We start from the raw sequence: 27,886 nt of genomic DNA, 5'->3' as shown, positions 1-27,886 counted from the left end.
GTAGTGAGCCTTTCCTGATTTTTTTCAAAGTGGGGATTGCTGGCTTTCAGGCAGCTAGGCAAGAGAGAAAAAAAGGACGTGCTATGGGGGTACCTTTACTTGGGGATAGCAAACCCTTCTATTTCCGGATCTGGAACGGACTAAGTCAGAAGCTGCAAGGCAAAAAATCCTGGGATAAACATCTGGATGAAATCTACTTACTCCAGCAGAAAAGGTACGGTGCATTTCAGCCTTATTGTCTTGCTTTCTTCTGTAGCTCTCTCCCTGTAGCTGATTCTCACTCTTTTCCCTGAGGCTTTTCTGGCAGTAGATAAACTTTAAACAACCCTGGAGCACTTTTCTCTATCAGATTTCTTCTTTCAACATGGAATGCTTCTGGAGTTCCAATCTTATCTACTTTCACAGGTGGGTTTACAAGGTCGCAATTGAATTACCCTGAGTGCAGGGCTTCAGTCACAAATTAATAACTTACACTATTGTCTTTCCTGCTTCGTTGGTAAAGCTCACAAGAAAATGCATGAGGGTTTGTTTGTTTTTATAATTATTATTAAGACTGTGTGTGATGTATATGCTGCAGTCAGCCGAAACGATGGCTTTTTGGCAAGGAGTCTTGGCTTTCTGTCTCTCCAAATGTTGCCCTTTCTGTGGGGTAGAGTGGTCTTAATGTTGTTCCACATTCTGGTGTCCAGTCACTTCCTGGGTCAGACTGCTGTTTTTCACCCCCGTGTCCCAGGTGTCAACACATAACAGTGACTCTTTTTAGACTTTACATTATCAAGAAGATTGCCTCCGTCTTCACATGTAAATACTGAATCAAGGCTGTTTGATACTGCTGTGCAGGGATTCTCCCTCCACACAGAGGAATGCAGGAGTATTCATGAAAATCTAGCTGAATCTGTTTTTCATTGTTTCTTGTAATTTCTGTGTGCACAACCACTGCAGTACTCAAATAAGAAATTGGTTCTACTCCCTTGTAAAATTTGTTTTTTTCTTTCCTCATAAAACTCTGAACATCTCTGAGGACAAAAAGGTGGCTGTCTGGGCCAAAATCTATCTGTCTGTGCATATGTATGTATGTATACACACATATATGTATAGAAATAAGAAGAATAGTACCTTAAGAGGGAAAAATGTACATACCTGTCTTTAGGAATAGAACTTACATATGCTATCATTTAACTTCTAACCAAATACCAATAGCCTGTTCTATTCTACTTCAGAGCAATGGGACTTAAATACATTTAAAATGGGAGGGAAAATGGGAACAATAGTGTCTCTGTAGAACGCTGAAGAAATTAATACATTTTGGTATGTTCATGAACAGCAGCACAGGTAACTAAAAAATAAGTTCTCAGCAGATTCTGTAATATCCAAATGAATGTGTGCAAAAGAAAAGTCTAAATATACCAACATGTTTTATAATCATAACATTATCTTCACATCTTTTAGTCATAGAGATGTGTAAGGGATCTCTGGAAGTCTCTATCTAACCTCACACTTGAAGCTGGACTATTGCCAGCAACAGATCACATTGCTTTGTCTAGCCCAGTTTTGAAAGCCTCCCAGGACAGAGATTCCACTGTGTCTTTAGGTACCAGTTAAAGTGTTGTAGTAACCTGCTAGTGAAAAAGTTTTTTTTTTCCCTAATGTTCAACTTGAACCTCCAAAATCATCATTTGATGCTGTGGTCCCTTGTTTTACCATCTGCCGTTACCAATGAGGGTTTGGCCCCTTCCTTTTTGTTACTCCCTTTCACATAAGCCGCTATTAGATTGCCATTCAACCTTCTCTTTGCTTGACAGTTCTCATTAGTCATGTGCTGCAGGCCTATGAACATCTTGCGTGTTGCTATTGATAGAGGAAAATAGAAAAACTGTTAGGCATATAAACCCTTCTTCATAAGCTTCTCTTAGATCACTATAGTGAAACCCCAGTGGTCCCCAAAACTAGCATTTCTGTGTTTCTTTATAAAACTCTGAGCAAAAACACACATAGTGCATATGAAATCATTATTCGTGAAATCAAAGTTGCACAGGGACACAATTGTTCCCTTCCATTTTAAGGCTATGGGTTTCCCACACCTTTCAACTAACAAAAATCAACCTTCTGATATTTGATCAGAAATTACATGATGTCAATATATGGATACTGTTTTCCTAAAGAGGGACAGGACCATTTCTCCCTATTATTATTATCCCACTCTTTCCTTTTCTTCCTTGTCCCCAGAGATGCTTAGAGTTTGAGGAGAAAGTAAATGAACATTTTGCAGAGGACTGGTTTCAGATTTATTGCTTTCATATTCTTAATTATGTATAGATAGAAAAACACAACATGAAAACCTTCTGTGGTGGTGTGTATGGGAGCTACTCTTACAAAACCTTTGCTTTTGTGGAAAAACTGTTGTAAGCCAAGAGGGTTTTTACTTTATCTTTCCATTTTGTTGTGTGGAACTGCGGTGTTGTGGCTTCATCTTGAGCTCTTCTTAGTGTTAGTGGTGCTGGAATACATACAGTAATAAGCAGCAATTAAATTCTACTATTATCTTCTTGAAAGCCAGTTACTATTTAACTCCTGTGCTCTGACTGCACACAGAAAATCTGAAAGAGAAGAAGAAGGAGTTTTCCTGTCCTACAACTAGTGATGGCAATACCTGAAAGCTAACTGTTTTGGTAGTTCTTGCCTTCACTAGAATTGCTGTTCATTCTTTTTCTTCATGTGCAATAGTTCCTTGAATCTTATTGGCAGTTGGTCTCAGCGTTATCCCCAGTGAGGGATTTCTTTGCCTTAATGTTGCACTGTATAACATTTCCTAAAGGAGCATTCAAGTTCAGGAAATACGATACAATCTTCTAATACTAAAGAGGACTTTATTTTGCCTAAGTCTGCTGGTTTCTGTTCAAGATTCTCTCTTTTAAATAGCCTGTAGCTCAGTGTGGAGTCCCAGGGACAGTGGTCACATCTCATATATCCTTTCTAGAAATACATTTGGAAGTAAACTCTGGGATCTACATAGCTTGGAGCATATGAATATAAAACCACAACATAGTTCATAATCATAGCAGACAAAGAAATAAATACTTATGAAAATTCAGGCCTGATAGATGTGAAGAGGAATCACATGCCTGTCACAGTCTAATAGATCTTCCAGAAATAAGAGCCATTGCTTGATTTCTTTCATGTCTGGCTCTCAGTGTAAGAGGTTCTAAGGAAATGTGAACAAAATCTCCCTCGCATACAATTTTAGAAATTCCACCATATAAGAATTGCACTGTTCATTAAAAATAACAAATAAATTGCAGCAAGTGAGTATATGGATCCAGGACTGCTAGGTTATATTTTTCATTCTGTTATTGCCTGCCTCTATAATTTTCATTGATAAATAACCTATCTGCTCTGTGTCTCGTCTCTCTCACAACTGCTGCTTAGGGATTAGTGGCATCACCTCGTTTTCATAGGATGCTCTGAGATTAATTGTTTTAATGGCAATAAAATATTTGTGTGGTACATTTTAAAAAAATAATAAACCAAATCATTTTTACACATTAATTTACTATAGAAATCTGTGCTATGAGCAATAATGCATTAGGGGTGGTCGGGACAATTTGCATAACTTGCAGAGAGCTATGATCTTTCCAAATAGTACAATAAAAAACATTGTAAAACATTGTATCCCTGTTAGTTTCCTTTTTTTTTTTTTTATTTTTTGGCTCTTTAGACATACTAGCAAAGTGCTATGCTCACCCTGAAAGCAAACAGCCCACAGACATACACACATCTGACCTCAGTGCCTAAGACGTGGCTTAGACTCATACATTTAGGAAGTTATTTGCCTTCTTGACCTTGCCTACAGGTTTCCTTGAGAAACAGTAAATATGAAATCTGTGTTCTGAAAAAAAAAACCCATGCCAAATAAAAAAGTTGTTAGAGAAAACTAGTTTGAGACAGGGTGAGGAACACAATATAAAATAAAACTGTAAGAAAATCCCTATTGAATAGTGTTAGAAGTTTTGATGCAGGATGAGGTCATGCTTCAGAGAACAAAATTGTTTTATGAATAACTCAGTGATAATAAATAATAACTAACATCTGCTGAACTGTTAATCCAGTTCTACCATGAGATTATTTTTAGGATGGTCTCAGATACAGAATTAAAAAAAGGAGATTAATGCAATTAGATTTCCCTGCTGGAAGTGACTGAGAAAGATTTCTATTGCTTTGTGTGGTAGATGGCTAAATGTCTGAGGGGGTAAGACTTCCCTATCAGTTTCTTGTCTAGTAGCACTGGCAATTAGTAACCTGTTAAATTTATCTCCAGAGAAGCTGTGTTTACTGTCAGTTGAAGGGGCTTCAACACACATGCACAAGAGATTCCAGTTGATTTGATGAGTCTTGCTGTCGAAATTACTGAAGAAATTTGCTGACCCTGTCCCTGCGCTGATTGTCCAAGCCCCTGTTATCTGTCTCCTCTTCACTTTGTGCTATTAATTTGTAACTCATTCTTTAGCATCTTGTCAGATGGTTGCATTGATCCTCTTTCTGGCTGGTTATCTTCCTTTGAACACATCCCTGCTCTCCTCAAGTCTTGCATACATTTACATGAACATACTAGCAGAGGGAAGGGAGAAGATGAATCCCCTCCGGCAATTTCATGATGGAGGGTTGAGCGTGGATACACTGAGCAGCACAACTGGTAAAGAAAAGAAAGCTGAAATTATATTCTGCTGATGAATTTGTAGCTCAGCTAGAAAGAATAGCTTTAGACCCTCGGTGACTAGACATAGCTAGGGATAAAGCATGAAGGTAGCAGATGCCAAGCTTAAACTTGAGCAAACAATAGGAAAATTTCATACACAAGTAGTAGAGCCTGAGAAGAGAAGGAAAGAGGAGAAAGAGATGCTCCTCTGGTGAGCTTAGTCTTGAAAAAGAAGCTTCAGATTGGTCGTTGTCTAGACAGTTAACATATTTAACGTATTTGTTTTAAAAGAATAACCTTATAAATTCAGATTATTCTTTTTATAGCAGAACTAAGACTTATGGACTTGTCCTTGCATTTTTTATCTCTTCATAAGGGTAATGAGCAGTATGTGCTCCAAAAGAAGTGCTTAAGAAGCCGTAAATCCGTAAGGGTACATGTTACCAGCAGAAAGTGCTTGTGAAATCCTTAATCTTGTTTAAAACTATTTTATGTGACTCCCTCAGTCAGAATCTGACCTACATTCTATCTCCTCTGTTTCACAATGGATTTTCGGGTGTTCCTGTCTTGTATAGGTGACTATATTGAAAAATAGCTCACAGATTCCTGACCATATCACCAAATCGTCTGTTAAGAAAACTGACTGGTAATAACGCATGGCCAAGGCCTCAACACAGCTACATTCCTTAGCTCAGTAAGAAGAACCTAGGAGCACTTCCAGGTCACTGCCCTACATACTGGTTAGCTATGGAGCTGTTGCTTATCCTAAACTGATCCTGTAAGGCAACATCAGCATAGCCTAGTGTTACCAACCTAACATAGCTGACTGAATTAGGAGCTCATTGTCCCTTGACTCCATAACTGATGAAGAGAGTGGTTTGGAACAGGAGCTTAATTTCAATGTGCTGAATTATCTTCTCAGAGTGTCTAAACAGGTCTCTGCTGAATCATTCTCTGAAAGCCACCCTGTCCATCCAGTGACATAATGGTAGTTTACGAAAACTAATCATCTACTGTAGGCAGCTCTGTTAAGAGAGTAAGTTAAAGATTTCACCTGCTGCTGCTTTGACACACAGGAACTAGAGTTCTAAAAGTTAAAATTCATGCTGTGTTTGATGAGTCAGGAAGAAAATTGGTTAAATATGCAGAACTTAAAGAAATTGAAATGTTTTGAAAGTTCTAGATTCAAGTGACTGTTTTATTTCCACCTATTCACTAGGTGAATTTGGCTTATCTAGTACTTGACGGTTACACGGTTACCACATTGCTGTAAAGTATTAAAAATGGGTTGATAATTATAATGGTATGTTTTAAATGAGACTAAAATGGTTCCCCAATTATGGGACAGAAAATTAAATTAGAGTAAAAGCATGTGGTATAAAGAAGTAAGTCATGGACCTTTAAGGCCTCAGAGGCAGCGTGCCATGACATTTATCAACACTTCTGGGTTCTTCACCAGCTCGCTGCTTGGCCTAGGATCTCTGGTTCTTTAAGCCCCGTTGGAGGTTACTACATTAAATAGAAAGGTTTGACAGTTTTGCCCTAAATTTCTGAATGCTGAGTATAGCAGTTATTAGGTGTCTCCCTCTTAGCAGGTTTGTACTTTAATTAGTTGTTTACAAGGGCTTTGGAGAATTTTGTGAGAAAGGTGTTGTGTTTATGTCCTCCCACGCTGTCTCTTGCCCAATCCTTCCTCCTCCCTGAGGTTATTTGAGGGATAAAGGCCTACCCAGTAAAGCATCAACATATTAATTGTAGCATTGTTTATACTATTCAAACCCCACCTCCTTCCCACTTCCTGCCTCTGAAATATATATTCTCCAGGAACACAGAGTCTTTCTCAGCCAAAATAATGGCACAGGTGGCAAGCTTGCTTCACTGATATTGAATCTGACAACATTTGCTCAGAGTGCCTCTTTATTTTGTTCCTATTTGTGTGATCCTAGATGCAATGTTTGCATCAGCTCATCTTGTAATTAGCAACTAACGCAACTCGTGCCACTGATGCATGAGTAAGCTAAAGAAGGAATACTTCTCAAAGCAGCAAGCCTAAGAGTTTGAAGGACCCATAAAAATATCTCAGAATTGCTCCCAGGTTTGTTCAGGATGGTTCTTTATATCCTGAATGTTTTTATTTCTTCTCTGTTCTTCAGCATTTTTCTAGTCTAGTTTCTAGCAACTTAGAAAATGTGGTGCTGTTGGTGACAGGAAATGCTCCTATTATGGAATGATAAATATCGTGTTCAGTTATGCTTTTATTACTTGCAGCCCATGCCCATTGTTTTACTTTTTGAAATAATTCCGATTTGTGTAATTTTGATACTTGTTTTTTTTTGCTTTATCCCCCAAGCTCTCTCAAGTGTGTCAGTGTCTTCCTGGTAGATAGTTGTGCAGAACTTGCACAGTTCAGGTTGATTAAATCCAGAGATAATGGCATATCAAATAATTCTCTTTTTTTTTGCTTCAAGATTCTATTGTTCATAAAAGATAATTTAAAGCAGGAAATACATATTTCTGTAAGCCATTAGTCTTGTTACTAAATAATACCAGAATACAAGGAAGAAATCTGGGACATCACAAGGAAAAAGCATTAAATATATCTCTGGGCATATGGTTTAACCAATGTATTTGTCCCAGATGTTTGATTTTTTGTGTGTATGTGTGAGACTAACATCCAGTCTACTGGCAGTTGTTAGTAGTAGTAAAAGGACAGACTGGGGCTGGCAGAAAAATGAGTCCTGACCTTCTTCTTGTTCATATCAGCTTGAATTTGTCTTTATTCTGCTGTGCTCCTTAGACTTAATTCCATTACAGCTTGACCTGAGCCATGCTAGAAAATTAAGAACAAATTAAGCATCTGTACTACAAGAAAGTAGAGGTGAGATAAAAGCACAAAATTTGCATCTGAACAGAGATCTAAAACCTAATTTATCCTGTTTAGATACAGGAATCTCTTTCTATTTCGTACTTGAAGCCATGAAATGTAGGCTGTTTCTTTGGGCTTGAGTGTCTTTCTGTGCCTGACATCTTTGTCTCCTGAACATGAGCTCCTTAGAATTCTTTATCTGCATAAAAACAAAAATCCCCACCCCAAAACACTTGTATCAGTTAAAAGATGAATCTGAAAGTGTTTGAGGATAACAGAATTATTTACCCCAGATCAATAGACTTTGTTCTATTTTTTGTGAATTTTGGGTGGCCAAGTCATTATTTTGAGTATTGGCAAAACTTATTTGGGTATTGAGCAAGCAGGCATTGCAGGTTACTCTTTCCACCCTCCCCTCATGGTTTGGTGGCTATACTTGAAAATTCTTCATAGGCCCCAAAAGATCTACCGAAATAACCCAGAACCTCATGGAAGACCCAAGGCCATTCTACAACTATAAGTGAACAATTTCCAATCTGGAACTTGTTTGATGGCATGTGCCTTCCCAGGACAAGCATACATTTCTGTTCACAACAATTTCCTCATTTTTCTCAGCATCAGAGAAAAAAAAAAAGGTATAGCTAAGCTTTCAATTTTTTCCTCATGACTTTATATTATGATGAACTTCATTTTGGAACTCATTCTTTTAGTTATACTGTAGGAAGTGTTCCTACGACTTGTTGGTACTTTTTCTTTTCCACCAGTTGAGATGCTGCCTTTTTTTTAATTTATCCTGCTGTATAAAAAAAATACTAGCTTTTTCTGGCTCCCGAAAAAACTAGTCTACTGGCAGGAGGGGTATCAAATGACCCATCATTTGCACCTCAAAATGTGGGCTATATAAACCAGAAACATTCTGGTTATTCGTTTTTCCTTTCTGTCCCTCTGCTGCCACCATATGGTTAAGCGTCAGTAAATCAGGAGATGTTGGACTACCTGGGGCTTAAGGGCTGTATTTGTATGCTTTTGCCTGTTCTTTTTTTTTTTTTTTTAACATTCAAAAAATACCTCAGATGGTAGGTGTGCATTACTGATATTTCGGTGAAAAATGCTGAAGATACATACTGTCTCAAGCAGAGGCCATGCTAGCTCTGGAGAGAGGCACCATGTGTTTGACTGTGTTTCTTATCAACCACTTTTTCTCGACTGCAGAATCTGGGAATCCCCACTCCTCCAGGCTGCCAAAGAGAACAACCTCCCGGCCATTAGGAAACTTCTCACCGACGGAACATGTGATGTTTATCAGAGAGGTAACTCACTTATTTCTGACAAATGGCTTTCTGTGGAAGGCAAGACCCTGCTACAATGACTAGAATAGTATATTTGTTGGTTTGCTAAAACATTTGCATTAGCCGACTCAAATTACTTAACTGTATGTCAGCAGCTTTGCAACAAAGTGAGTTTTCTAATTTGGAGAGCTCAGGAAACCCTGAAGGAATGGTGAAGATAAGAGGTTTACAGCATGAACGGGCCTTTTTTCTGGAGGCAGTGAAGGAGGTGTTTTAGTGTGGAAGGTGGTCAATGGAAGGTCTGTGTGCTTATTTACTTCATGCCTATGTCTGCTGTGACTTACAAACACCTGGAGCCTCTCTGCAGCTTTCAGATTTTGATAGGGTGAAGGACAAAGACTATGCAGTTATGTGGCTGTTACCATGTCATCTGATGAAGCAGCACCTAGCAGCACTTAAGGACCCAGCACTTAAGGACCTAGCACTCCCATAATTCTCCGCCCCAATAAATCTATTTCTGCTTTTGTCCCAGATAGTTGGACATCTAGATGACTGACATACTTCTCGTACTGTTTGTAGGTGCGGTGGGGGAGACTGCCCTTCATGTAGCTGCCTTGTATGATAACGTGGAGGCTGCGGTGGCTCTGATGGAAGCAGCTCCCGAGCTTGTCAATGAGAAGATGACATCAGAGCTGTATGAAGGTAACATCTCAGGGAATGAGGATGGGCAGGATTTTCTACAGGAGGAGGGAGGAAGTACTTACCTGCACATGTAGGAAAGTGGCTTATGCTGTTCCTGGTTCAATAGATTGCTAAAATGTTACGTAGCAAAACCAACACACAAATGGCTCCTGACCATTCAATTAAACTGGAGTTATATAAAACTGAAAGTACATACATGTGCAAACATGCAAATGTTAACCTGCACCGTATCTGCAAGAGGGCTGGTTGGCTATAGTGGAATTGCAGTGTACAGTTGTACAGAACTGTACAGTTTGCTTCCTGCTGTACTCATGTGTAACAAAGGGGACACCTACGCGATCTCCTCCAAAAGGAGAAAAACTGGTTCTTTGGTTGACAAAGAATAGGTATTGAAAGCGACTGTGGCTACTGCTTTTGAATCTAGACTCCGAGCCAGGTTTTAAAGAATGGTTCTTATTGACAAGAGAGAAATGCCAGACAGAATCCTGAAACCACTAAGATAGTAATGACGGGGTTTTAAAAATTCTAATACCTAGTTTGATGGATTAGAGACTGTTATCTTTGGGAGCTTTGTCTTGACCTCACCTTAATGTCCCATGAAGGAAAGTATAGTCCTTTCTGAGAGACATGAGCTTTCAGTATGTTTCCTGGAAGAGCATGGCATGTCTTGTTTTCCCACAGAAAAAAGCTAGAAAGTGCATCCTGTTGGGTTTTTTTTTTGGCAGGTTGTAAAGCCAGTTTTCATGAATTCATAAAAGGTTTAAATAGAATGGGACCTCTGGAAAAGCTGTAGTCCGACCTTCTTCACACAACAGGGATATCTTCAAAGCTAAATTTTATAGCCACTGTGGATGTGGTTCTTAAAAAACCCAGATTTACCATGAGTGAAATGTGAACTGCAGGCTACTGATCAGCCTGAAGTTCCTTTCTTGGAAGGCAAGGTTTTATTTCTGTGTCTTACAGGGCAGACAGCTCTCCACATTGCAGCAGTGAACCAGAACATCACTTTGGTGAAGGCTTTACTCAAGAGAGGGGCCAACGCCCGCACAGCACAGGCCACTGGGCACTTCTTCAGGCGCAGCTCCCAGAATCTTCTCTATTTCGGTACAGCCTTATCTTTCCTCCTTGCTCTTATGGGAGGGGACCAGCAGAGTAATGAGGGAATGTGAGGGAGACTTGCTTTAGTTCCCATCTAAAAGGGATAAGCAGAGGCTCCTGCCTCCACATGTCATCAGTCACACCCCTTCTAGCAGACAGTAAGATTCCACCTGATTATGTCAATACTACATAAATATAAATATATAAATCATACACATTTTATTTATTTGCATGTATACAAAAAAAAAATATATTGCGTAAGAATTGTAATTTAATTTCTTCCCAACAACATATACTGCAACTCACTTGTCAACCTTCTTATGAAGATAATCTGAAAAGAATACTTCTTCCTTTTAGTGTTGTGTGGGGCAAGTCAGATGAGGAATCGGGCAGTTACCTGAAGTAACTCTTCCTTTCATAACCTCTGGCTTCATAGCATGGATAGCTTTCCCTCAGTGTGCTTCAACCTCTCCTGCCCCTTGAGATCTTAATGTTATTTCTCCCCATTCCTTTCTTTGCAGGAGAGCATGTTTTATCATTTGCTGCCTGTGTGGGAAATGAGGAGATTGTACAGTTGCTTATTGAACATGGAGCTGACATTAGAGCTCAAGATTACCTGGGTATGTGCTGTGGGGCCTAGTGAATTGCATACAGTGGATCTGGACCCTTTAAATCAGACTCTGTCATCTGTGCATGCACAAATTTCTCTCTCATTACAAACAGCTGTGGGATGAGGGATGTGAGGAAAATGAAAGCCACTGTTACTGGCATCAGTCAGTTGCCAGTCTTTGCACAGGGCTGGGCTATTCCCTATACTTTATGTGGTCTGCTTCCTTCATAGGTAACACTGTTCTTCACATCCTGGTTCTCCAACCTAATAAGACATTTGCCTGCCACATGTACAGCCTGATACTTGCCTATGACAGGAACAAAGAGGGACCAGGATCACTTGAATTGATTCCTAACAATGAGGGCCTTACTCCATTCAAACTGGCTGGAGTTGAGGGCAACACTGTGGTGAGTTTAAGTGACACAGTTGCCTCCATACAAAAGAGGTTATTCTGAAACAGAGAACTTGAAATAGCATCTTTCAGACAAAGCAAGTTTGTGCATGTTTTTAGTGAGTGGAAGATACATAAGAAGTCCTTTATTTTTATTTGCTAGAAGTCTCATGTAGGACCAGAAAACCTGTATAAGAAATTTCTTTATTCTAATGAAAGAAATGAGTGCTTAAAGAATAGATTTTTTGACTCAATTTTCGAAGCATTTAGGTTAAACAGGTATTAACAGAAAGATTCACTCCACATAGTTTTTTAAAAGTCTAGCAAATTATTGTCTTTGTTGCCTACATTTCATTACCCTAAATGTGACACATAGGAAGCTTCTTCAGGTATCCATAGACATTTATTCATAGTCAAAAACTCAATATTTAATGTAAACTTTCATCCTTCCCCTTAACAAAAAGACAAAGATGCTTAGTATTTATTCTGTGGATCCACAAAGGGTGGGATCATTTCCCTTGCCGCACCTCTTTCCTGATAACTTTTAGAAGAGCATAAAAGATTTTTTATCCCAAACTATACATAATTCCATATGAAATCTATTGTCAACATATATAACTGTGTCAAATAACTTCAGCAGTTTGATTAGAATTCAGGATAAAAATCAGTCATCCTTTACCTCAAGCATGAGCTAATGATCAGATGGGAGTCAAAAAAAGTTCTTCCACTTCTTAGCCTGCTATAATTGTTCCTGTGAGATATAAGAACCCCAAAAACTACCAAATTCAAGGAAAATACATTGTAATAAAGAATTTTTTACAACTTTATTTCATTGTAAATGCACTATCTACTGGAACGCTTTTGATATCCTCCATCCCCTTCTTTTCTCCTCAGATGTTTCAATACCTTATGCAGAAGCGGAAGCACAATCTCTGGTCCTTTGGCCCCTTAACTACTGTGCTCTATGATCTCACAGAGATTGATTCCTGGGCTGAAGATCAGTCTTTCCTTGAGCTCATTGTCTCAACCAAGAAGAGAGAGGTACTGTGAGCACCACATGCTTTCTATGTGCAGACCACAGTGATTATAAGAGGAGAAGAATAATGAGTTTAAAGGTTCAAGCTCTTTTATATTATCTAAGAGGAAGGACTCTGTACCATGTGCTACAGGGAATACATGTAATGTAGCAGCTTTTTAATGATCTGCCTACATCTGATGCTTTACACGCAGTTTCTTCTGAGATGTCAAAGAACTTGGTATGAGCAAGCTACAGGAAATTGCATTGTGTTACTCAGTAAAGGGTTCTCTCTCTTTCACCAGGCTCAAAGATACCAGTAACAAGGAGCTCTACAGTAGCAAATAGCTTTCTATAGCTGTGATACTGATTAACTCTCACAATGTCCCTGTGAGTCATGACTAGGTTCAGAAATCCTGACCTGGAATGCATTTTCAAACCGCTCACTATTTTTCTTCCCTTCATTTAATGGCATTGCTTGTCCAGGTTATGACTTGGAACAAAGTAGGTGAATTTTCTCTGCTGTAGGCTCAGAAACTTGTAAAGAGATCACTAAGATAAAAATTGCAGAGTGTAATGGCAAGCCTAGGCAGATCTGCTCAAGACTTTCAAGGTACACTACCCTATCAGTTGCAATCACCCTAAATAATCCTAATAGGAAGGAAATAAATTGGAAGACACTGTAATTAGCACAGTTCTACCCATCCTGTGTTATTCCAATCTATCAAATTTTCAGTCAAACTTCTCTAACAGAAGTTTCAGCTACTCAAGAGCTTTGCACAATATGGAGGAAGTCTATGAAACTCTCATTTGCTTTTATTTAAAATCCTCTAAATTTCTATGTGTAGTGATACATAAAGAAATTCAGGGGAAAGAAGTCTGTGTAAAAAAAAGTAGAACAACCTTAGAAGTTGTCCAGAAGACTAAACCATAATCCTCAAAGAAAGATGCATATTGTGCCTCTGTCTTCTCCCAAAACACAGTGCATGCAGATCCAAGATTTCAAATTTCAGAGGGTAAGATGTTGCCAAATACCATGAAATATTATGATTTCTTCATTTTCCAGAATGCTCTTAAAGATGAGTAATTGCAATTTTTTCATGCGTAAATAGTAATTATTTTTCATATTTGATATATGCTTGGTCCAAAATGTTTGCTGTCTCCTCTAGAAGAATGCAATGTGTCACCCCATCCTATCAATACCCTCCCAGTCTATTATTGGGCTAGAGTAGCATATTTAGGCCCCCATCAAAGGTAGGTTCCTTTTGTATTAAGGGGGGATGCCTACACGAATAGGTATTTTCTGACCCTTTAGTGGATGAAAAGTGGCAAAAATAGAAGGGAACTAAGCTACGGGAAGATTACAGTAAGCTCCTAAACCTATATCATCCTTTTGAAAATGAAATTTATTCTTCTGTGCAAAGCATTCCAGAATACTGACTTCTACACAAAACAGAGCACCTAAGGGTATCTAACTAGGTTCATTATTTCTCACTTCCTTTTGATCCTTTAGAGTATTTCTTCAGCCATTCAAGAGTAGTGTCCATTTACTGAAACATATGTATTCCGTGCACTTTGTGCAATCTGTTTTCTGACTTAGAGGAAGTGGGGCAATGTACCAAAAGAAGGACAACATATAGACTGCAGTAAGAAGTTTTCTTGTAAAGTAACCCACTTATGCCACTTTGATTTACGTCTCTTTCTTGCTTATTGCTGTGGTCCTCTAAACATTACAATAGGAAGAGGTCTAGCATTATTTAATAAAGTGTGTGGGTCAAATTCAAAAGCAAGGTGTAGAGTACACACTGTTTATCCTACTTATGCTCTAAGCATCAGTCTTCTAGTGGAAGCAGAAGGCTTGATATAGAGGATTCAATTAAAAATCACCCAGATAATAATGCAGAAACTTAAAACGTAACATCTTTACATAAGCCATGCAGCTTTAGACAAGTACTATTCTCATTTGGAAAAATGTTCCCATTTTAGAACCATAGAATTATTTAGGTTGGAAAAGACCTTTAGGATCATCAAGTCCAACCATTAACCTAACGCTGCCAACTCCACAATCAAAACCATGTCCCTAAGCACCACATCTACCTGTATTTTAAATACCTCCAGGGATGGTGACTCAACCACTTCCCTGGGCAGCCTGTTCCAATGCTTGACAACCCCTTCAGTGAAGAAATCACCTGATACAAAAGATATGCATCGCTGTTCTAACAGGAATATTCTGTCATCCTCAGTTCTATGTTCCTACATACAACAAAAACATTTTAAAAGTTTATCAGATAAGTTTTAGTTGTTAGTCTTCTCTTTTACCTTCTGATGCCATAAGGACTGAGGGTAATTTCCAATCAATTATATATACGCCTTTGCTTCCCTTTTACAGAAGAGGTCTTGTTGATATTCTGGCCGTTGGTTGGCAACCTCAAAAAGGATTCTTGGAAAAGTAGCTTATTGCTCATGTGAACCCTGCATATGTTTTGTGAGAATGGCCAAGTTAATTCTACCCTTTTTTATAGGTAGAGAAACTGCAAACAAAACAACACTAACTCTTAAAATAGCTAAATCCAACTGCTTTTGACTATCTCTCAAGTAGACTGAGCCCCTTCACCTGCAAAGCAAACTTTGACCCTTCATAAACATATCAGCCATAGTCCTGTTTCTAGACTTTGAGTATATACATATTCTACTTACATCAATAGAAATTCCACACAGGGAAGACAGATGAAGGACTACAGGCTCATTCTTCAACTACAGGAAGTCATTACAATTATGGCTTCAGTTCAGCTATACTGATTTCTTCCAGGCTGTGAATAGACCCTAAACAGTTATAATGAGACAACAGAAAACCAAAAAATGACTCCATGCTGATTTGCTAGGCTTGCAGGTGCCAGTAAACAAAATATCTTTATTTTACTTTCACTTTAACAGAATATGGCTTTTAACTAAATGAAAAAGAAAATTTTGTTTTGGAAGTACTTCAAGGTGAATCATTTGATTCCAAAGTAGAGAACAAGCTCTTCAATTACTGCAGATCTTGGAGGCCACAATAACCTGAGTCAGTATCATCCATCAACTTTATAAATAGCATTTGCAATTTCTGTGGAATATACTTCCTCACACTGGGACTCTATCTAGTTTATGACCCCTAAGGAATCATAGGCCAAATTTTTCAAAAGAACTCAGTATGAAAAGACCCTAATATTCTCTCTTTCATTTTATTCATATCAGCATAGTGCTGTTGTCACTACAATGTTGAATACATGCCAACAGTGCATTACATACTAAAGTTAACACCTTTCCCAAGAAGTTCATTCCTTCTTCACAGACTAGTTTACTAAGCAGAGCATCTAGTTTTGGGTGGGCTTGAGAGTGATTACTTTTTTTGCACACAATATTGTGTGTTTATGTCAGAAAAAATAAGCTAAAAAAAGTGCACTTGGCCTAGATTCATCCCATATAACTTTTGTTACCAAGGTGTTTAATTAGTTAATACAGATTCCCTAAGTTTTACATGTGATTGATAGAGAAATGCAAGTAACTAAGTATCTCCAGAGAGCAATTTAGATCTTAGGTAAGCTGACTAGCAGTCTGTAGGACCCTATTGCCTACAAGGAAAGAAATCTTAGGATAACCACATCACTAATGAAGATACCTCCTTTAGGTATCTAAAGATGTGATGGGGTTATTTGTAGTAGTGATACTTTAAGGACATAGATGGGGCAAAGTTTACAGGAAGAAGTGGACAGTTCACATAGCCACAATTTCATCTTATCCTAGGAAAATAGTTAAAAAAGAGTGGAGTGACATTGATCTTTCCGAGTTTTATAGTTGTCATCCCAGCACCAAGCCAATACATTCACTCTAAGGTATAGCTTAGCAATGTTCAACATAGGAAAAGAGGTTGAATTCTTTTTTCCATGTCATCTCACTGTATTTTCATTGTTGTTTATATGCATGTGTGTAAATCAACCAGATGAGGGCACTTAAGAAAACTTCTGGATTCTTCCTATTAGTTTTTGAAATGGAATTGTGTGATAAGAGAGGATTCTTCCCTCCAGTGCTCATAACTCCACTGCTCTTTTTATGGAGTGCCTTTGTCACTTCTAAAACTATGGCCTCAACTCTTTTTGATGAAGCTTTCTTTTTGCATAGAATTCCTCAGCCACACAGTATATATGGACATGTACAGATCTTTGACAGAAACACAACCACATCTTAAGCAGCAGCACTATTTTTTGTATCATGCAAGATGCTTACTGAAGATTCTGTTTATTCCTGGAAATGTATGTGGTCTTCTAAATATATTTGAGCTCCACCACTGCACTTGTTAAAAGAAGGACCCAAACTTTGAATACAACCTAATAATGTAGAGGAAGTAAGTTGAAATAGCCTGGGGTTTTTTTTGCAGTATATCTCAGTCTGGGTATACGGCAGATTTTATCATCATAGCTGAACGGTGAAAACTTTTGAAAACCCAGTCCATAAACAGGCTGCATTTAGACAGAAATAAAGGAACTTCAGAAATCTTTCTGAATCCTTTTAGTTGCCTGCTAAGTCAAGGTCAGTTTTTCAAAGAGAGTAAATGATCTAAAGGACCTTTTGATATTTTTCCTAGACATTAGGAGTTTCCACAAATGTTACTGAAGTTGATAGAAATAGCTGTTGAAACCAGTGTTAACTTACATGTACAAATGCAGAACTCCAATTTGGAGAAAAAAACTCAGTGAATTTCACACAGTTGCACAGAAACTTTTATTCTGTAGCTGAAAATAGAATTCAAAATATCTTATTTTCAATTCTATGTTGTAATAATGATGTATATTTTTTGCGGAGTTGTTTGTTGTAAAGTGGACTGTGCAGTCTTGCTTAACACAAAATATTATTCAAAATTGATTCCAGTTACAGTAAAAGACAATTAATGAACTGAAGTAGTTTTGTATTTGAATCCCTGGAGTTCAAAGGATTTGTAAACTTTCTTATACTGTAAACTTAGCACACCTGTAATATGTATATATCCTAGTATAATGATATTAATAATTAATAAATAAATTAAAATAATACCTTTTATTTTCTGTAACACATCTGCATATATTTGCATTCATGGACCTAGATCATAGGTCTGGCTCAAGTGTTTATATGCATCCAGACCTACACAGACAACAAATTTATTCCAGTCTCTAACATGTTTCTCTTGCACTTCCCACTGGTGCTCAAAAGCTGTTCTCTGCAGGATGTATTTTTTAACTTTTTTTCAAAGCTCTTTTCTGGCAAACTGGGCAAATCCAAACCCACTTGAGCATTCCATTTTTGCAAAATAAATTCAGCTTCCTATGGCCGAATAGAGTAGGTGAGAATAGCGCGTTAACATTCTCCCAGGAAACAGTGTGAATGATGCTTATAAACAAATATCCTTATGGCAATTCCTTCTTTTTGTCTTCCTCAGGCACGACAGATCTTGGACCTAACGCCTGTGAAGGAGCTGGTGAGCCTGAAGTGGAACATGTATGGTCGTCCCTATTTCTGTTTCCTGGCTTTATTCTATATACTCTATATGGTCTGCTTCACCATGTGCTGCGTCTACCGACCACTGAAACCCCGGACAGGCAACAGAACAAGCAGCAGAGACAATACAATCTATGTCCAGAAAATGCTGCAGGTACTGTGTCTATAGGAGTCACGACCCCAGAGGCAGCATTGGGCAATTCTAATCTAACCTACTTAACTGGAAAGTCCAAGTCTTTCCCCGTTGCCAGCTCTTGCAGCTGTCCTCCTTTTCTCTTTCCTCCAGCTGGCCCTTGTCAGTGGGGAACATTGGGTGAGCTCTGTTCTCCATTGCTGCAGCTGGGCTGGTTCTTATGGCTTTGTCAGCCTAGTCATGTTTATTGTGCTGATAGTGGGCCTTCATTTGCCCCATTCCCTTTTTTAATTTTCTTTCACTCCGTTTAAAATTTAATTTCCTTTCACCCTGAGTTTTGGGGTTTTTTAAATTTTTTTTTTAATTATTTTTTTTTTATTTCAGGAATCATATATGACGTATGAGGATGAGCTGAGGCTGGTGGGGGAACTGATCACAGTCATTGGAGCTGTAGTAATTTTGATCCTGGAGGTAGTCTGGGTATACGGCAGATTTTATCATCATAGCTGAACGGTGAAAACTTTTGAAAACCCAGTCCATAAACAGGCTGCATTTAGACAGAAATAAAGGAACTTCAGAAATCTTTCTGAATCCTTTTAGTTGCCTGCTAAGTCAAGGTCAGTTTTTCAAAGACAGTAAATGATCTAAAGGACCTTTTGATATTTTTCCTAGACATTAGGAGTTTCCACAAATGTTACTGAAGTTGATAGAAATAGCTGTTGAAACCAGTGTTAACTTACATGTACAAATGCAGAACTCCAATTTGGAGAAAAAAACTCAGTGAATTTCACACAGTTGCACAGAAACTTTTATTCTGTAGCTGAAAATAGAATTCAAAATATCTTATTTTCAATTCTATGTTGTAATAATGATGTATATTTTTTGCGGAGTTGTTTGTTGTAAAGTGGACTGTGCAGTCTTGCTTAACACAAAATATTATTCAAAATTGATTCCAGTTACAGTAAAAGACAATTAATGAACTGAAGTAGTTTTGTATTTGAATCCCTGGAGTTGAAAGGATTTGTAAACTTTCTTATACTGTAAACTTAGCACACCTGTAATATGTATATATCCTAGTATAATGATATTAATAATTAATAAATAAATAATAATAATACCTTTTATTTTCTGTAACACATCTGCATATATTTGCATTCATGGACCTAGATCATAGGTCTGGCTCAAGTGTTTATATGCATCCAGACCTACACAGACAACAAATTTATTCCAGTCTCTAACATGTTTCTCTTGCACTTCCCACTGGTGCTCAAAAGCTGTTCTCTGCAGGATGTATTTTTTAACTTTTTTTCAAAGCTCTTTTCTGGCAAACTGGGCAAATCCAAACCCACTTGAGCATTCCATTTTTGCAAAATAAATTCAGCTTCTTATGGCCGAATAGAGTAGGTGAGAATAGCGCGTTAACATTCTCCCAGGAAACAGTGTGAATGATGCTTATAAACAAATATCCTTATGGCAATTCCTTCTTTTTGTCTTCCTCAGGCACGACAGATCTTGGACCTAACGCCTGTGAAGGAGCTGGTGAGCCTGAAGTGGAACATGTATGGTCGTCCCTATTTCTGTTTCCTGGCTTTATTCTATATACTCTATATGGTCTGCTTCACCATGTGCTGCGTCTACCGACCACTGAAACCCCGGACAGGCAACAGAACAAGCAGCAGAGACAATACAATCTATGTCCAGAAAATGCTGCAGGTACTGTGTCTATAGGAGTCACGACCTCAGAGGCAGCATTGGGCAATTCTAATCTAACCTACTTAACTGGAAAGTCCAAGTCTTTCCCCGTTGCCAGCTCTTGCAGCTGTCCTCCTTTTCTCTTTCCTCCAGCTGGCCCTTGTCAGTGGGGAACATTGGGTGAGCTCTGTTCTCCGTTCCTGCAGCTGGGCTTGTTCTTGTGGCTTTGTCAGCCTAGTCATGTTTATTGTGCTGATAGTGGGCCTTCATTTGCCCCATTCCCTTTTTAAATTTTCTTTTACTCCATTTAAAATTTAATTTCCTTTCACTCTGAGTTTTGGGGTTTAGTGGGCCTTCATTTGCCCCATTCCCTTTTTTAATTTTCTTTCACTCCGTTTAAAATTTAATTTCCTTTCACCCTGAGTTTTGGGGTTTTTTAAATTTTTTTTTTAATTATTTTTTTTTTATTTCAGGAATCATATATGACGTATGAGGATGAGCTGAGGCTGGTGGGGGAACTGATCACAGTCATTGGAGCTGTAGTAATTTTGATCCTGGAGGTAAGAGAAACAGTGGCCTATATAGTCTCGAGTTTAATCAAGACAGATTTTACTTACTAGGCAAATGTGAGTTTGTGCTGACAATTTGGTAGGGGTCATTTGCTTAGTCTAAGTGCTTTAAATCTATGCCTATGGTAATAGACTCTGTCAACAGTATCTATTGGATGAAACAGAGAATGTGACAGCGTATTAGTAAGGCTCCAGGTGTGGAAGAAGCAATTAGAAGGGCTGGCAGGGCTATCAAATACTATCTGCAGGGTGATGACACAGTTCCCATTAGCACCATCTGCGGGTCCAGCTGAATCCCAGCTGTTACATGAGATTCTTAGACATTGTTCACCCAGCACTCCTAAACACTCCTGTGTTTAGGGATGCAAGCAGACGTCATTTCTGTGTGTACACAGAAAAGTTTGTATTTAATTGGAGGTTAGTGACTGTATAGGCCTATAACAGGAGCTTTACTCAACCATAGTTCTGAGGGGGACATGTTTAGCACTTTTAGGTGTTTTTTACACCATGAACTTTCTAAAAAAAATCAAAAATTCTTTAAATTAAAATAAATATATCCCCCACTTGATTTTATTATAATAAGAAATAGAAGATTGAAACTTTTATATGAGAAAACCCAAATGACAATGCCAGGGTGAACAGAAATGAAATGGGGCGTTCTCTCTGCCCATATATGTTCCAGAAGGACAGGCCTGTATTTGGTCAGGACACTGGGACTATGCTACAACTAACACAGTGAGTCTGAATTATAACAAACTCCTCAGATTCCCCAAGATCTTCACTTTTGAGGCTCAGCTGTTTGCCTCGTCTCTTTCTCAGTAATCTATATGAATTTCAGGCTCACAGCTCTGTGCTGCAACATCTCTCTGCCACATACCAAAGTCTCTCAATCTGCCCAAGCATTCTTAGATTTTCCAGCAATCTCTGTCACATCCCAATAGGGGCCCACTTGACTCAATCATTCATTTTTTTAAAGTAATACAGAAATCAATCTATGGAACAGCAAACAAAGCAGGTGCAGCTGGCCCCAAGATCCTTTGAATATTGGTGGTTACCATGACATTTAATAGTATAATGAAATCTATCTAAGTTCTAAAGTCAATAGAATGTCTCTCTTAGATCCCAGATATCCTTAGAGTTGGAGCAGCGAAATACTTTGGACAAACAATCCTGGGAGGGCCTTTTCACATAATTGTGTAAGTACACCACTTTTTAAGTGTAATAAATACATTGTCTCTCATTTTCCCCATGGCTCTTTTTTGCCAGATGAGTCAGTTTCTCCATTCTTTAAGAGTATTCCTTTTCTTTATTTACTTTTCTTACTGGCTCAACTAGGGTGTAGGAAGCCAGGTGAGTGGACAGGTAGAGTTAACAGTACCAAGAGGTCTCTGTCTTTGGGGCTATGTCTATATGAACCTGTCTTGGAATTTTTGAAAAGAAAAGAAAAAGGAGTGCAAGATTCCTTTACTGAACTTTTTTCACTTTCTCTTCTTCCTCTGCAGCATCACATATGCTTGCATGATTCTAGTAACCATGGTGATGCGTCTCACCAGCACAACTGGTGAGGTGGTGCCCATGTCCTTTGCTCTGGTGCTAGGATGGTGCAATGTCATGTACTTCGCAAGAGGCTTCCAGATGCTTGGACCCTTTACCATCATGATCCAGAAGGTATAAGACACAAACAAAGATGGGCTTGTTACACATACCCTGATACCTCTTTGCAGACAGGGAGAATGAAAGAATAATTTTTCTCCCTCAGGACTAGCATTAATGGCAAATGGACAAGTTCTTGTCTACACAGAGGGTTTGGGACTTTCACATTCTCTCTTTAGTGCGGAATTTTACTTTAGTCTTAGACTCTGAAAAATAGGCAAATGGACAAGTTCTTGTCTACACAGAGGATTTGGGACTCTCACATTCTCTCTTTAGTGCGGAATTTTCCTTTAGTCTTAGACTGAAAAATATTTTACATAGGGTTGCATTGTGGCTTGATGGGACAGCTGGGCCTTATGGTGGCTCTGTCTTTGCTCTTCAGATGATATTTGGAGATCTTATGCGCTTTTGCTGGCTCATGGCTGTGGTGATACTAGGCTTTGCATCAGGTGAGTCTACAAAAGGAAAACAGCATCATGTTACCCCTGCCAACTTCTTTAGTATGCATTAAGTATGTGGATTTTTATTTATTCTCAGGTTGCCCCTTGAGTTAGCTGGCAAAGGTGGTGATGATGTACAGCTTCTATTTCTTTGAGCATGGTCACTTTCCCAGTACTGTTTTCTGTTCTCATGAGTCTGGTTTTCAATTCTTGCTCTTTCCAGGGTAATAGAAATTAGGACAATCCAGATAATTCTACATATATATGTCAGGGTTTAAAACACACTGCATTTAGTATATTTGTCTTTGGAAAATGACATGAACTGCCATAGATTTATTATACCCTTGAAGAAGAAAAGATCACTATTTTGAGAACAAACAAATAATCAAAGTAATTCTGAAAATAAATAAAGTAATTCTGTGTCATGCATAATTCTGAGTCAGTGATTCTAGTCAGGGATTTGTCCTTGTTATGCTGGGTACTGCACTAACATAGAAACACATGCAGCTCCATCCCCAGACCACTTTGTGTTGTCAGCATCTCTTACAGGACCTTGTTGTTGCTCTTAGAATGGGATTCCCATTGTTAAACTCACTCTCTCTCTTTTTTCCTCCCATTGGTCTACTCTAGCTTTTTACATCATCTTCCAGACGGAAAATCCTGAAAACCTTGGGCAGTTCTACAACTATCCCATGTCCTTGTTCACCACCTTTGAGCTGTTCCTCACTATCATTGATGGCCCTGCAAACTATGATGTGGACCTGCCTTTTATGTACAGCGTGGTGTACTTTGCCTTTGCCATCATTGCCACCCTCCTTATGCTCAACTTGTTGATTGCCATGATGGGTGACACTCACTGGAGAGTAGCCCATGAGCGGGATGAGCTCTGGAGAGCCCAGGTAATCTAATGTAGGTTGTAGAGGGTTTGCTTTGAATAAAAAAGGGGAAAAGCTGTCCAGGAAAATGTGCTAGACAGTACAATTACTTACTCTGCCATTTGTACTCAAAGAGAGGTGCTTTAAAAGCTTTCCCTGGCCTGCACTTTTCTCAGGCACTAGTACAATAAGCCATGTCCTTTTAATTATCTTTTACAGCTTCTATACATCAGCCACCAAATTTCTTTCATTCTTTCTATGAGTGTGAAAGACTATTCTGCACGTCTTCCCATGTGAAACTGTCTTCCAGCATATCTTTGCTATGCAGGTTTTCCTACCTTATTTCAAATAGCAGATAGAAGCCCATCCAGACTTTCTTGTCCATCCTGTGTCTCTCTAGCTGTTTGTTCCTTAAGCATGGAATCTCTTGTTAAATAGAATTAAAGTTGCATCTTTTTTTTTACAAATCACATTTCTGTGTAACTGAGAGTTAAAATTTAACTATAGGGATTGACTGAAGGGACATCGAATGCAAGGTAATGATTACAAGTAGGTCAGTAACTTCTTAAGATCCATTAACAGAAGTTGGCATGACTCTTGCTCAAAGGACAAAAAAATTCAACCAGATCAGTTATATAGCTACTTAACAGAAAATCCATTTCCTGATATTTTTCTGTGAGAAAGCAATGTCAAGTGGTTAAATGTAGTTGTGTGGCCACGCTGATAAGTTCTGATGATAATTAATGCAGATATAAATACTATCCTCTTCTCTTGCTTGCAAATTAATTACCCTACTCGTTGCCATCAGATTGCTAGGTATAAAAGGAAAAAAATTTAATAGTGTTTTAAGAGCTCCATTGATTCCTCCAAAAATGGCACAGTTAGGACTAAAGTAGAGAATTGCCCTATAATAAATAGAGTATTGTCTCTATGATTTTTCTTCATTACATATGAAACTCTAAAAGTGCAGTAATGGGTCAGTATCACAAAACGGATAATTTTGAAAGAGAGTCTGATTTTTTTATAATTCATCTGAGTTCTTTGTGCATTTTTTTTATTCTAAAGGTTGTTGCTACTACTGTCATGCTGGAGCGGAAACTGCCACGGTGTCTCTGGCCTCGGTCTGGAATCTGTGGACGGGAATATGGGCTAGGGGACCGATGGTATCTCAGGTGAGTTCTCGTCTAGTGTGTGTGCATAAGGATCCCAGAAGAAGAATCCAATGTATGGATGTTAATAAAGAGCCTTTCCAGTGGCTCAGGGAAGAGTATTTGGAGTCCTTCCCTTCCAGAATAGAGACCCCAGTCTGTTTCTGTCTGTGACTGATAGACAAGCACTGCTCCCCTCAGAAAGCTCAGACACCAGAAATTGCATGGTCCCCTCAGAAAGCTCAGACACCAGAAATTGCTTATTGGGTTATAAGGCCTGAATTTTTCTTTCAAACTTCTTATAATGCGTATCACAAAGCTTCACTGCTGTGCATGGTTGGCTGTCCCTATGTACTGGGTGCATGAAATGGCACAGGCAAAATCTATCAGTTAGGCATTGAGCAGCAATGAACTGCACTACAGATGATTCAAAACCAGAACAAGAATAATTAAAGGCAGGATTTCTTTCTGGTGTGAACCTAGTAACTATATTACACTTTGCAAAGACTGTGTCAAATTGTGGGTCTAGGATTTCAGTTTAGACACTGAAATAACACACAAACTGTCTGTAGTCTAGATAACACTGGATTCCTTATTATTTATGATTTTAATCAATACTTATACCAAGGTGAGAGAAGACTAAACTTTGTCTTTTCTAACTCCATCATCTTTTGCTGATAAAGCCAGAAGGGGGAGTGGTGGCTGTATGTAATAGGACTTTCTGCAGGTTTTGGCAAAGTAACGAGCCTTACGGATTTTCAGGTTTGCTGGGCAGAAAAAGCAGACCTAAAGGTGTACCAATATGCAACACCTTTAGTCCAAGGTGCAGAATATTCTGCAAGATTCTGCAACTTTGCAAGAGCAATATCCCAGCAACAATTCTTCAATGGATACTATGAGAAAAGAGTGTTGATGTGATCTAATTCTGTCAAATTACATGTATGTTCATTGAATACAGTGTGGGATAGTATTACAGAAGACAAGTTATAAGTGATGTAGAGAAGGGTTGGGGGAGCAGTTGAACAAAAGTTTTGCAAAAGGTAAGTGACATCCTGAGGCTAGCAACCATGGATTATCAGAGGAGGAAAGACAAGAGCAAAGGAAATGGATGAATATGCCTGTATAAAAAAGGGTCTGGAGCTAGAGTCAGGAGGGGTAGGTTTGCCAATATCTTACAGCCAGCAAAATGGAAAGAGCAAATCATGACTGGGAAATTAGTTAAAGGACAGGAAACCACAAGCAGATAGGGGTACTGAAGTCAGTGATGAGGATGAAGGTCTAGGAGATAATTGTGTGCTAGCACAACTACTGTGCCTATAATCAGTTTCCTATTTCTGTGTAGATTTTCTGGAATGTCTGGGTCAGTAGGCATATTTTTGGAAGGGGCTTGCTTCTTGTGGTTGCTTGGTTTTGTTGATAAACTGGCACATTTCTATTTCATTCAGTTTATGTTTTTTAATCCTTTTACAGAGTTCAAGACAGGGTTGATCCCAACAAACACAAGATGATGCGCTACACGGAAGCATTTAAGGCTCAGGATAGGGATAATTATGACAAAGGTTTGGAAAAGCTGGAAATCAATAGTAATGTCGTGTGCAAGAAGGACCAGTCTGCTGTATCGTTGTCACGGAGCACATCCAGGACTAGTTCTCACCGTGGCTGGGAGATCCTGAGGCGCAACACCTTCCACCAGCTTCGTGGCGAGATTGGTCATCATGCCACAGAAGAGGAGGTCTATGATGTCTAAAAAGCCTCATTTTTCACTCCACAACCCAGATCACTTTTGCCACAACAGATGTCTTCTCCAACTATTCATACACACTCTAGCATGCTACACACACTTATCAGCCTTGAAGAACTCTGCTGGTGAACAGTTCATGACATCAATGCTATGATATGTGAATGAAGTCTTTTCTCTCCTACTTTTAGGCATCCCTGTTGTTGAACTGGTACTTGCACCAGCTTGATGGGCTTGTTGAGCTAAGGTCTGTGGTGGTTTGTTATGCTTTGTAATGCCCTATGGAAACAAGCATAAGAAGCCATCAATGGATTTCATCCATTTACAAAGATGTGATCAGTAAGCCCTCTCCCAGACTGTTACATACAGTATAATCTCTCCCTCCAGCTTCACAAGACACCAATGCTCTCATAGCAAAGAGAGCTGACTGAAGTTCTGTTTTATGATTTGGTACAGAACTGAAAAAAACCCCCCTGTAACTCAGCTCAGGAATGAAGACAGTTGCTGACACTGTGATGATTAAAAGGACTGTAACTGCTCAGCTGGCACTCAGGGCCTGACAGATTTTGCCCTGTGAAGAAAGGCAGTCACTATTAGCTTCATTTTCAATATTGCAATCTTAGCAGGACTGTTTTGGGTTTGGGTTTGTTTTGATTTGTTGTTTGGGGTTTTTTTGGTGATGGCTTGCTTTGTTTGTTTGTTTTATTTTGTTGTCACATGAATGCACTTTAAGCTTTTGAAATGAAGTGTTTGTTATTCCTGAGAGGATTCTGAAGGATATAAAGTGGGAACTTCTTTTGCTAATGAGAGAATGTATGACCTGGTTAGGTGACATTCAGCAGAGTGAATTTCAGCAGAGCTACTAATCTCCTAAGTGAGCTGAAGTTGGTCTTTTGTTTTCTGTGAAAGAGTAGGATTCTGAAACCATAGTTCTCTGAATTATTGAGCCATCAAGGTTGGGTAGTGAGCTACAATATAGCACTGAAAGAAATGGAGAGGAAATGTTGGATAGATGAATAAGAGCTATTGCAGAGGCAGTTCAGAAACTGGTGTTCTCTCTCTGTCTCTCTGAAAGTCTAAAACTATCCAATGAACAACTGAGTCATCCACATAGTTCCCTTCCAGGCATGATGCTGTACCAGTCTGTCAGTTTGTCATCTGCCTAGGGCCACTTTAAGAAAAATGGAGAAATGTTCAGAGAAATGGACTGTCATTTCAAGGTTTTTTTGTATTCTCAGGAGTGTGGAAAGCAATCCATGGTCTTAACATTTCCTTCCAACAGGACTGGTAACATAAACTTTGTTTTTTAAGAAACCAAGGATTATTATCTAGCACTAGACTGTGATAATCAAAGCAGATAATGAAAAAGCTGAATCCAGTGGATTTTTGATTGTATTGAAATATCACAGCAAACATCTCCTACATCTCCTCTCTTGCAGGTGCGGTAATGAGAGTCATGATCTTTG

At 38.7% G+C, this 27,886-nt stretch overlaps 1 protein-coding gene across 1 annotated transcript; it reads left to right on the top strand.

Annotated features, from left to right (window-relative positions):
- Nucleotides 1-83: 83 nt before the first annotated feature.
- LOC106891178 (transient receptor potential cation channel subfamily V member 6-like) lies at nt 84-26,612 on the top strand. The gene is made up of 15 exons (XM_014947512.1): nt 84-214; nt 8,772-8,869; nt 9,428-9,550; nt 10,514-10,654; nt 11,170-11,268; nt 11,490-11,665; nt 12,544-12,690; nt 18,114-18,326; nt 18,690-18,776; nt 21,686-21,762; nt 22,069-22,234; nt 22,602-22,668; nt 23,290-23,558; nt 24,600-24,706; nt 26,153-26,612. Exons 1-15 carry the CDS (start codon nt 84-86, stop codon nt 26,427-26,429), a joined length of 2,178 nt encoding a protein of 725 aa, XP_014802998.1. The 3' UTR covers nt 26,430-26,612.
- The last annotated feature ends 1,274 nt before the right edge of the window (nt 26,613-27,886 follow it).

This window comes from Calidris pugnax, unplaced genomic scaffold (assembly GCF_001431845.1).
Source record: "Calidris pugnax isolate Ruff unplaced genomic scaffold, ASM143184v1 scaffold175, whole genome shotgun sequence".
NCBI lineage: Eukaryota > Metazoa > Chordata > Aves > Charadriiformes > Scolopacidae > Calidris > Calidris pugnax.
This window is presented reverse-complemented; position numbering and strand designations above follow the sequence as displayed.